At 45.1% G+C, this 11,860-nt stretch overlaps 1 protein-coding gene across 3 annotated transcripts in view; it reads right to left on the bottom strand.

Moving 5' to 3' along the window:
- Positions 1–6,898: 6,898 nt before the first annotated feature.
- Positions 6,899–11,860, bottom strand: part of LOC126546189 (transmembrane protein 163a-like) — a 93,780-nt gene continuing 88,818 nt past the window's right edge. For all 3 annotated transcript variants that reach the window (XM_050194334.3, XM_050194335.2, XM_055061555.2), the window contains 3 exons: positions 11,557–11,668; positions 10,289–10,430; positions 6,899–8,114 (listed from right to left, as the gene is read on the bottom strand). In XM_050194334.3, the coding sequence (XP_050050291.1) occupies positions 8,060–8,114; positions 10,289–10,430; positions 11,557–11,668 (309 nt within the window). In that variant the 3' untranslated portion in view covers positions 6,899–8,059. The remainder of the gene's footprint in view (positions 8,115–10,288; positions 10,431–11,556; positions 11,669–11,860) is intronic.

The raw sequence follows: 11,860 nt of genomic DNA, 5'->3' as shown, positions 1-11,860 counted from the left end.
ACAGTACATCTAAAGCGGACAAAATTGATGTTAAGGGATCTAAAAAAAAATTTAGTAGTATGGAAATACAGCTTTTGCAAAAACTTTATGCACAACGTAATGAATTCACGTAAGATATAACTTGACATATCGAATTTGCCCGCTTTGAATGATCTAATGAATGCCGTTTACAGAACCGCAATATCTGTTCTTAGTGCAAAGCTATTAATTTGTAAACTTCGTGCTTCTATTTCTTTTTTTTTTTTGAATTTTCGAATTTTTGAAAATTCTTTTAACGAAATTCAGGCCCTAAATAGAAATTCCGCTTCCAATAGTCACTATAATTTTCGTTTCTCTATTAGGTATCCACAACACGCTAGACGAGTTAATCGAGGCCCAACGTCGATCTCAACTAGAGCGGCTGACTCTCACGGAAACGGGCCGCAGCATTCTAAACAAGCCTAATATCACCTACCACCGTCAACATGGAGACAAACACCCAATACCATGCGACATTCAGCAATGGATACACGCCGACCCTATTCCGAAAAACATGCACCCAGACTACAACAAAGAACGCAGGAAGGCACGAGCTACTTCCCTTATCAAAGCTTACGCCAACACCGCGGGCGTCACCTTCGTCGACGCAGCTGAGTACCAAGATGGACGGCGCTTTGCGGCGGTTACCACAGCAGGCGGCTTACTCCGACATGCTGCCAGCATCATTACCAAAAATTCCGAGACAGCCGAGGAAGTGGCCATCGCCCTGGCCACTCTTGACCCAGCCTGTCACACCATACTGAGCGATTCTCGCGCAGCAGTCAACAACTACATCAAAGGTCGTATTTCTCATCAATCACCCCGTATCTTACGACAAGCCCCGCATTCGTCTGAAAATCAAATCGCCCTCGCCTGGATCCCAGCACACGCCGGCGTTGTCCACCCGCACCTCACCAACCTCAACGAGGTTACACACTCCGTAGCACGAGGACTAGTCAACCGTGCCGGAGACGGTGCAGGTGCACCCGCAGGACGCGACCGCCTTACAAGATACAACGACCTTGTAAAGTCATTTTACCTCGCAAGAAGAACCTTCCCCAACCCTCACCGCAAGTTAAACAGGGCACAGGCAACCACCCTTCGCCTGTTACAGACGAATACATACCCCTCCCTCACACGCTATCACACTATATACCCCGACATCTACCCGAGCCAGACGTGCAAGGTCTGTAAAACTGAATCGGCAACACTCCCCCACATGCTATGGGAGTGCAAACAACAATACCAAGACCTTAATCCCGTGACCCTCTCGTCGAGATGGCACGCCGCCCTGCGCAGCTCCCATCTCGACGACCAACTCTGGGCGACCCAGCAGGCCTACGAAACGGCGAAGAGGCAAGACCTCGACGTCCCATCGTGGGAGGCCTAGGCCCAGCCGACTGAACTGCTGGTGCTCATTAAAGTTCACTCTCTCTCTCTCTCTCTCTCTCTCTCTCTCTCAAATGCAATAAATTTCATTAACATGGGCCCAGAGGTTATATCAGAAAAGCGTTTCTGCATTTTACATGTATTTGAATAGGCTGCGTCGGAGTTCGGCCCGAGCTAAAGCTTCCTCACAAGTCTACAGTGAAGCCCCGCCCACGCCCTCATAACCGCCAGCCACTGTTCCTCCGCGATTCTGTAAGTAGTCCGTACTTCATATTTTCCCGGTCACTTAAATAAGGTGGTAACCACAAAAATAAAATTATAAGCGTGTAATTTTATACGTTTTCACTCATCTATTATAGTAGCATGGTGAGAGCCTAAATCTTTATTGAACTGAAATAACATGCTTGCTTCGCTGCAACTATTTACTGCAAAGTTTCACTTCAGTCGGCATTGAAGTTTCATGAGTAAAACGAGCTCAGCAGTGAAATGAATTGTACCGCCGACTTTTAAAGAGTGAAATGCTCAGACTCCATACACTTTGTCTATGTATGCTGCCCACCTCATCGCTTCCGCCGGTAAAGACTCTTCAAGAATAGCAGATACTCTGGAGGTATCAAGTATGACGCCATTTTGAAAGCGTCGCATTACGACGACTGCTTATTTCTGCGATTGGCTAGCGGAGTTACGCAAGGCCACGCGGTCCGCGTGCCTTGGTTGCCAACTGCTGTTTTTTTTAGCTGTATCCTACTATAGCAAGTTCTGACTACCTTTATGAAAAAAAAAATCTGTCCCGTTTTCTTTTTCTTTTCTTTTTTGTCGTCATATATCAATCACATTTATACACTGGCCACATAAAAGAATAAAAAATCTGTCAGTCAGACGTCCCAATACACTACACAAGCTTCGAAAGCATGCATAAAATTGTCACTTAATGTTAGTGCTTCCGTGAAATACCAGCTTTATACGCCATGGTAAAACACAAAGTTTCTCCTTAATTGTTTTCTAGAGCGCGAAAAACACCGATATCACAGTGAAGGCCAATATAGAGCTTATTGAGGCTGCATTTTCATGTTGGCATAGAGTTTTATGCAATTACTCGAGGAGACGGAGGCGCTAGTTTCTACGGGAGCTGCAAGCAGGGCGGTTCAGCAAGCATGGGAATGATGGTGTTAGCACATGGATTTGCCTAAACTTTGTCCTCCTGGCTTGAAACGGCGTCGTGACTTTGCAAACTGATCATTTTCAACAAAGTAAACCCGCCGCTGTGGTTTAGCGGCCACGGTGCTACGCTGCTAAGCACGAGGTCGCGGGATCGAATCCCGGCCGCGGCGGCCGCATTTCGATGGAAGCGAAATGCAAACACGGCCGTTTGCCGTACATTGTGGGCATGTTAAAGATCCCCTGATGGTGAAAATTAATCCGGAGTCCCTCACTAAGGGGTGCCTCATAATCAAATCGTGGTTCTGTCACGTAGAGAGAGAGAGGGATATAAGAAAGGCAAGCATGTTAACCAGTAAAGGGTCTGGTTGGCTATCTTACGCTGGGGGAAGGGAGAAGGGGAAGAGAGAGAAGGGAGAGAGAGGGTATACAGACGTGCAGAGAGAGTCATTGAGTCAAAGCCGCTCGTGCAAACCGGACGTCCTCAGAAAGCACAAAAGTGCCTTCACTGCCTTGTGAGCCAATGATCGGTGGTGACGGTGCTCTATAGTTTTCACTCAGAGGGCGATCATCTAGTTTCCTCAATGTGTTGGGCAAAGATTGTCTGTCTTGAAATTGAGGACAGTGGCATAATAAGTGGTTAATGTTTTCCTCGCATCCGCAAACATCACATGCAGGACTATCAGCCATTCCAATTAGTGCTGAGTAACCATAGAATTCAATTCAGGTAGAAAAGCCGTCGTTGGCCGCAATGAGTAGGACCAAAAAATCAATGTTACGTCATCAGCGTTTTGTACGACGTCAGTAGTAGTACGGAACATACGAAATAGCATAACGCTAATTATTAGTAATTTTGGCTAATTAATTAACTAGGGCTAATTAACCCCTACCACCGACGAAATGAAACTGTTTGCTAATTTTCGCAAGCGAAAGAGGAATACGAGTACAAGCAGTGATGCACTGATTTTTCTCCCGCAAAACAGATACCCGCTTGCGCGCACAGAAATTTCCTAAGAAATTGTCATAGGCGGGGAACTAAACATTGTCACTAAACTGTTCGATCCTATCACTCAAGAGCGTCTAGTATACTTAAGTATCGAGGTTTCTTTCTCACCCCGATACCAGCAGATAAATTTTACTTTGAATCCACGCAAGGTACGGCCGAGTTCGGAGTGAACTGCGAAGTGTCACGGGTGCACGATCGGCACAAAAAATAATAACGGGCCAATTATTATTCTGGTTATGCAGAGGAGCACTGTAGGAGTCACGTCCAATCCCTGTACCGACACGATTTGAGATCCTCTCTTGAGCGACGCCTTGCGAACTACGGGACTCCGAACAACCCTAAACAGAGATTTCAAAATGCCCTACCAACGCACGTCGCCAAGGATAACTTTAACTTTGTTGGCTTCGAATTTCACGTGAACAATATGAGAACGGCGCATGTCCCTATACTAAAAGGGGGGTGGGAGATCTAGAATGCAAACTGGCAGGTGATGCAAGGAAAGCTCACTCGCTGTGCGACGGACGCTCTAGTTGAATATGGAGAGACTTATTCCAGAAAGTTCATACACTCCTCAAATGATTGAGAACGCGCCACACAGACGAGATTAAAGACATATTTACGAAAAATTACAGCTGAGGAACGGTTTAATCGGCTGGATCTCATGACCATTCATCGGGTGCCAGCCAGCACCGACTAAGTGAACTTAATGGTTGGAGAAGCCCTGACGTGTGAAAATCGCGTTGGGAATCAAATATTCGAACCAGGGGGACACGACATATTTTTTTTAAAGAAAAAGGACCTGTATTAAAGGCAGTGCCGTTACTACAGTCGTACTGTTTGAAAGCGCGACGATAGGAGATGGCCTGTCACTAGAATCATCGGGCGATCTTCTCAATGAATAATATTATGCCCGATAAATCTGCAAGCGTATACGGTTCGCATTGCTAAATAAACTATGTATAGTTGAGCTTCAACCTTCATTGATGGCTGTCGTTGCCTCCTGTTGCTGCATCTTTCGCCAATATGGACAATTTGCGTTTGTCTGGCGGGATAAAAACGAAGCCATCCACAGAAAGACGGACCACAGCTGCACATGATTATGAATGTTTGATGCTACTTCAGAAATTTACTTACCTATACATAGTTAGCTAGATATTTATCTCATAATACGCAAAAGCACATCAACCATACAAGAGGAGGCAAGCGTGAAGCGTTTGTTAATTACTATTGAAATCAGCGTTACACGAGGCGTAGAGAAGAATATGCCACCCTTGATCACTTGGGTGTTTGATGCACGCGAAAAAATACACGTTTTTTTTTTTCTTACAGCAAGCGGAATTTTGAAAAACGCGTGTGGAAATTATGGAAATTCTAGTTGAGCTGGATTACTCAAATAGGCTGGCATTACTTGCGCAAAAAATCGAAATGCATATTCGAGTAACTAATTTTTTAATTAAGTGCTTTACGCCACATATTGCAATTTACGAACTGGAGCCGGCGAGTTCGCAAGGCGTGTACACTTGGAACGAATTTTGTGGATGACAGATGTTTCGAAAAATTCATTACATATACATAAGCTTTCCAGTTACTTTAGCGCTTCGTTGCATAAATCGGCGGTTCGTTAAAAAAGGTAAGCAGAACAATAGTGCACGTTTATGGCAAGTTTCCCAACGCATATTTCGAAGCCCATGTGACCCTTTGAATCTGTTTCAAGTGGATATGCCTTGCAAGCTCACCGGCTAAAATTTGGAAATTACAATTTATGCTGAACAGTATTCGAAAGATAACTTTTAAGCTTTCGCTAGTCGATTAAGTAAATTTCTGGCGCGAGGAATGTCCGTCGCTTCGAGTCATCCAGCTCAAGGACTACAATTACGCTATCTGTCACGGGCGATTTTTAAAAATTCTGCATGGTCTAGAAACACAAGCCGTGTGTGTAGATTTTATATATATATATATATATATATATATATATATATATATATATATATATATATATTATTGTTCGGACCACTGGAGGCTTGGGCCCCCTCCAAAAAAGCCTGGGGCCACTTGCCTGCACATACTACATGTCCACATTAGGTGCGCAAGATGCTTCTCGGGAGGCTGAAAATTATTTCCCGCTGAAAACATTTAATAAAGCACAAATTAGGCTTGGGACCACAGCGCTTCCACTGAAGCCCAGCATAAACGGCCGAGCTACAGACAACCAAGACATGCGCAATTTCGTGCGGCGGCCCTGTAACAAAAGAAAGCTAATGACGTACCTCGAGGGGGTTTCAGCGTGACTCATATTTCAGTATTATAAAACATGCACTGTTATATGATCGCAAGAGCCGGCGTATCACTTTCTAAATGTCGCGGAGAGCGCACGAAAAATGAAAAGTGTAAACTGAAGCCCCATTTGCAACAGTATCTGCGCACGAAAGTAGCAGTGTTGCTTCGTAGTGTTCCATTACCAAAATCGCCGATTTTAGGTGGCATCATTAAAGCATTAGAAATAGCGGACACAAACAGGTTAGTGAGAAATAGTGTAACGGCGCATGCGCAGAACCCAAAACTTGCCTACGTTATTTTTTTTTTTTTTCATTCGAAGTGTTGATAACATCCGCGAACTGAATAGTGTCCGCTATTTCTAAAGCTTCTCATTAGCGGCGCACTGCTGCGGCTAAAATTTCCACCTTGATTACTTGTAGTGCTGGGCCTGTTCAGGAAACTAGCGTGCCGTATCTATAAGCAAAGTCCGCCGCCTTCACGACTGCCTTAACCGCAATTTTGCTAGAAGCTAGGGAATGCGCTTCGCGCGCGAATCGCACAATGAAGGCCTTGACTTAGATTATTCACGTCGGCGCTGGACAATCTCCACCTGCGAATATATCATAAGTAGCCGGTGGTGCCCCGCCCATATTGATCGATAGACGCCGCTTCAGTGTGTTTTCGTTTGGGATCTCTGAGAAAAAGTGACGATAGATTCGTCTCTTACGAGCAAGCAAGTATGGTTAGCATACGGGAACGTTGTCGGGAGCGAAAAAATGAGGCATATGAGACAGGGAGGCACCATGCTGAAAGGTCAAGGATGCTTCGAAGTCACGTGAGTGACTTGTAATCGACCCACGTGCGACCAAAGCGTGTGGGCTTGAGCTAAAGCACTTAGATTAAGTAAAAGTCAAACTACAGACCAGCTTCTAGACCTTTATGTGCTGTTTACTCTGAGACAAGCTTACAAGATTTGGCAGACAAATTAAGAGTCTTCCGGTTCTCCAGATGCAGTGGTGAGTATCATGTTCCACTGATTTCGCGGTTAATAAACGACAACGGCCTCTCGAATTCACCGAAAGCAAGGAAGGAGCTCAGATGATATCTTTATTGTGTTCACAGCTGACGTATTAATTCTTTTAAAAAACGAACAAACGAGAAATAAATATTCTTGTAGCTTCTTCGGTCACGAGTGCATGAATTGCACTACATGTCAATGTTATAATGTAAATTTTTAAACATTTCTCACACGATGACAACTCGCACAGAATAAAACAATAAAAACTTGTTACGCATGCAATTGCATCTTTTTCACTGATAGCAATGCTTGAACCAATAACTCAATGAAATCCTCAAACGTGGTCATCTCCCGCTTTCAGCTCGGTCTGAACGCGTGCGTAGACTTCGAGCCGGTCCAGATCACCTCGTAGCGCGTCACAGTAATGCGACATGCGCAGCGTGTTCTGGACTCACATTGATCATGTACTGCGGTCAGTGCTTACAAGCTGTATAATATCGATACGCGCCCGGCTTCTAATTCACAGATACCACCTCGTACTGGAATGCAATCGGCTGCAACGCACCCAAGCTTGGCAACTTCGTCGCTGCCACATAGCCGCACGAGACGCTAATCACAAAAGCCAGCGTGACCAGCGGCTCTTGTGAGCTACGAAGTGCTGCCGGTGAGCATGTGGAGTACGTCAACTGATGCTGCTCTTCGCCTTCACGAGCCACATATCATACAAAAAAAGCTAGACACCGTTCGGGTACAAAGGAAATACGCTCACGATCAGGTCTCTCGCTGATGCTCAATCAACCACTGAACCAAAGAATACTGCAGACGTACAACAAACTGCCTCTAAAAGAATTCTCGCGCGAGAAACTATGTGTCTCGTACCGCGTTGACCTCGAATACAATGCGCACATCTTCATAGTCACAGGCCGAGCATGTAAGCCACGTCGCGCGCTTCCTTCAGCTTAAATAAGGGAGGCCATGCCGCACCACTGTGGCAACAGTGCGGTGCAATGGTCTACATGAAAGCGTCGCCGTCTGTCCAGCAGAGAACGTGCAGAGTCCTCTGGCGCCGTGTAGCCCGCCGAGGACTCCAGGAGAAAGGCGGGACTTGCACACAGCCTCCGCACCGTTTCACAGAGCGTGGGAGGAGAGGAGGGTGAAAGACGAGCGATTGTCGCACTTCCAAGCAGAAATACCCTGTCCGAGGCCACCGTCTTTCATTGAAGTGTCATGTGGCCGTGGCGTCCTATCGACCAGTTTTCAAACAGAACCCTGAAACAGGACGAGCGAGAGGTTAGGGGGCGTGTCTCAACAACAATTTGCGTTTGCGCTGAGACAGGAAACCAACCAGCGACAGTAGTCTATTTGCAGTCGTCTGGAAACTTTGAGATTAGTCATCGTTTGCCTGTTACGCTCAGCACAGATAAATGAAGCAGAGTCACCTCATACTTCTTTATGCCACAGGGCCACGTATGATACGTATATGACATGCATGTCAAGCAAATAAAAATAAAATAAAATAAATAAATAAATAAATAAATACCTAAATAAATAAATAAATAAATAAATAAATAAATGGGTGAGTTGGTTGGCCGAAAGTTATACTCCAAGTCAAATTTCATTCGAACTTCCAGCGAAAGTAAGAAATTATCCCTCAACGCACCGTTATGCTTTTTTTATAACGTTGAAAAAAGCGTCCGACGATTACGATACTTCGTGATGCGAAATTTGAGAGCAGCTGTATACGTGTTTACATTTCGCGATATATTGAGGCCGCTCCTGTGAGTAATATTAGTATGCTTCTATCGGTTTATTTTCTTTTGTTCAGAGCCCCATTTCTTCACTGCCAGCAAACTCTAGATGACTTCGACTTAGTAACTCGCATGCATATTAACTTGAAGTACAAGTTCTGCCACTTTATTCATCAAAGATAAGAAGACATATTTGAAGTAAATTCAGGAATGAAGTTGCCTGAATTTACTTCATATCTCCTTTTTCAAAATGTCATAAAATATCGAAAAAGAAACAGTAGTTTTCGGCGATCTTGCTTGATTTGATGCCCTGTGGCAGAGTTGCAACACTTAAATGAGAATAACTAGGTTCTAGATAGCGTGATGTGACCGTCACCGGCAAAGGTTTAGTGTCATAACCCAAACAGTCAGACAGAGGAGGAGGGGAAGGGAAGCCTCCAAGAATAATCCTGGAGAGGTTTGCCCGATGGCATGCCTAGGATGCTACCCTAGATCGGTATGATGAAACAGGAAATTATGTACACAATCTACGTAACAGGCACGTGACGTACACAAAACACGCCCCAACACTCAGCAAACTAAATTATTGAGAGCGGTGTCTCTAAGGAAGGTTAAAAGTGCCTTCGTTGCGCGAGATGCTTTGGCAGAGTTAATCTTTGATGAATGTTCAGTGCGGACATTAGGGTTGTTCCTTCCAATGTAAACAGGCTGCAAGCGCAGATTAAGTGGTCTATGACATAGCGTATGTTTCACGCAGGGCACAGTGGCGATCTTATCCGTTTAAGTATGAATAGGAAGCAGCGCTCTGATCATGTGCGTTGGCGGCTAGCCAATTATCAAAGCTGCTGGCGGTCTGATCGGTGCTATCAAAGTATCGACACCAACGACTAATGTAATACTGAGGTAATGGGAGCTCACGGAAGCAAAGGCAAGCGTCGGTGTTTTTTACCATGTGGGAGTTGAGGCTGCGCAATTTTTTCGGGATTCACTGAGGCACGAGGTGCGTTACTATCGTCGTATAGGCAAGTTCTTTAGATGACAAAAGTTACAGCGTTCTCCAGCATTCCCTTTCTTTTCGGGTGCCTGATACGTCAGAAATTCGGCTCAGGATCCCTAACGTATTGGTATTGTTTATTATGGCAATGGCAGAGTAATAATCTCCCACCGCAGGAACATTATCACCTTGCACATAGGCCTGTGAATTTGTTGCCGGCAGCGACGTTGGGCGTAACACGGATATTTTTTTACATGAAAACAAGGAGTTCACCCAACTAGAGGATTACATGAGGGTGGCGAGCGTCAGCGCTTGTGCAACTTGTCAAAACTGCAGTGGTCAATTTGTCAAACGCAGACATACAAACTTTCAAACGAGTGTAGTCTGCTGCATGCCTCGCGCATCGAAGTGCTCAGGATGTCAGAAGAGTATGTCCTTCAAAATTTAGAACTTTGGGCGGTGTTTTATGATGGCCCCGTGCGTCGTTCTTCAACGCTTTACTGCTTAATTGCCCAGCTTTTAGATTCGCTGCATATTACACACTTGAAATGTAGCATCCTGGCGGCGATAATTGGGACAGTCGTTGAAAAATCACTGCAGGTATAACAACCCCTTCTCTCCTTACTCATCCGCATGGTGAGTGCCACTTCAGCAAAGTGTAATGCACAGTTCTGCTAAATGAAATCAAGGCGGATCCTTACTTGGCCCCAACGAGTAGCATGATGAGCGCTGCAACGGTGCTAAGCACGGCGTCCATGTACCAGACTTCGGGGTTGGAGTCGTAGACCAGGTCGCTCACTATTATGGCCACGGCGCAGAAACTGCTTATTAAGGAGTTTATCCCTGAAGAAAAGAGGAAAAAGTAACCGACAGCTGGTAGATGAAATCACATAATCACATGAATGAGCTTGCCAGTAAGCGAATTAGAGTCCTAGTTTGAACGAGCTAGTTGGGCAACTTTAAGATTACGTTCGCAAGAGATGCACTGTTGCCCAAGTTTTTTCCGGCGGATGCAGGTGCGTGAGCCACTACACCGTCCAATACACGCAGGCATACATCGCTGGTTAGTGAAGCTTCGACATTCTCGAGTGTAGTGTAAACTTGCCCTTATTAACGTAGTCTGGGGTTGAGAAGATTGGCTCTGCGTCAGCGTTGTCACCTGTCGAAGTCCACCTGCTCGAGGATATTCCTAACGTCTCTGCGTGAAGCCGAATTGATCAAAGTATTTCCATCGCAGCGAATTCAAAGTTGAATGTTTGTGTTCACTGAGCACGAGTTGATAAATGGCTTCGAAGTGACTTCGCAAATGAACGCATAGGAATAACGACCAGCTGAGTGTCAGTACCAAGCCAGGATCCCTGAACGTCAGCAAATAAGCTCGCGTCCCCGAAAACAAAATTATCAAATGTGGTGAAATTGTGTGACGTTATTCGAAATTGGAAGACGCATCTAAAAGTTCACTTGGCCATGACTCTTGATTGGGTCGTTATAGCAGCTGCGCGAAATGAGTGCTGCACAATGCACACCCGTACATGTCCTTGCATTTCCAAGAGCTTCTAGTCGTGCATATTTAAATCTAATTTGAATCTAAGGCAAGAAAACGGCGATATATTGCGTATTCGGGTGCTATTTCGTAAAGTGAATCCCAGACATTCAGCCACCATGCATTTAATCAATCCTCAAAAAGCTCCTTCGTTATCGAAATTGTCTTGCCCTCACCGAGGGCATCCAGAGGATTTCTTTGCCCTATTTATAATTGTAAACTGCGGCGCAACTGATATTCGGTGACTTTCCTCAGAGGAAGAGGCAGCAATGATTGGAACAAAACGTACGGGGAAGGAAGCGGGGAGGGAAGTGGAAGAGTAAATCTGGGCCAACCCTATACAGTAAGAGAGTCTAAATACAATTTTTTTTTCATATTATGAAAACTGTCTCTGCAAAGGTTTTATTTTAAAGCACTATGACTCACCATCAAGAACTAAGGACAAGCTTCCTAGTCGCTTAGCCAGGATTAATTTGATAACCGCCAAGAGAAAGCAGGCTGCTGCGCCAACTCCGGCAAGGATAATGAGGACGGGTATCTGGAACCATAAAAGAAAGGTAAAATATTCAGCCACAGGCACGTGGTTACGTTAAGCAAACTAGTTCAATTTCACAGAGGCAAGATGAATCGCTGCAGCCGTAATACCCTGCGTAGATGTAAACTAGTTCCACTGTATAACCGTTAGTGCCGAGACCGACCTCGTGACAAGCGCTTCTTTTTTGCAGTGCTA

The sequence above is a fragment of the Dermacentor andersoni genome, chromosome 1 (assembly GCF_023375885.2).
Source record: "Dermacentor andersoni chromosome 1, qqDerAnde1_hic_scaffold, whole genome shotgun sequence".
NCBI lineage: Eukaryota > Metazoa > Arthropoda > Arachnida > Ixodida > Ixodidae > Dermacentor > Dermacentor andersoni.
Note: the sequence above shows the minus strand (reverse complement) of the source record. Positions and strands in the feature narration are given on the sequence as shown.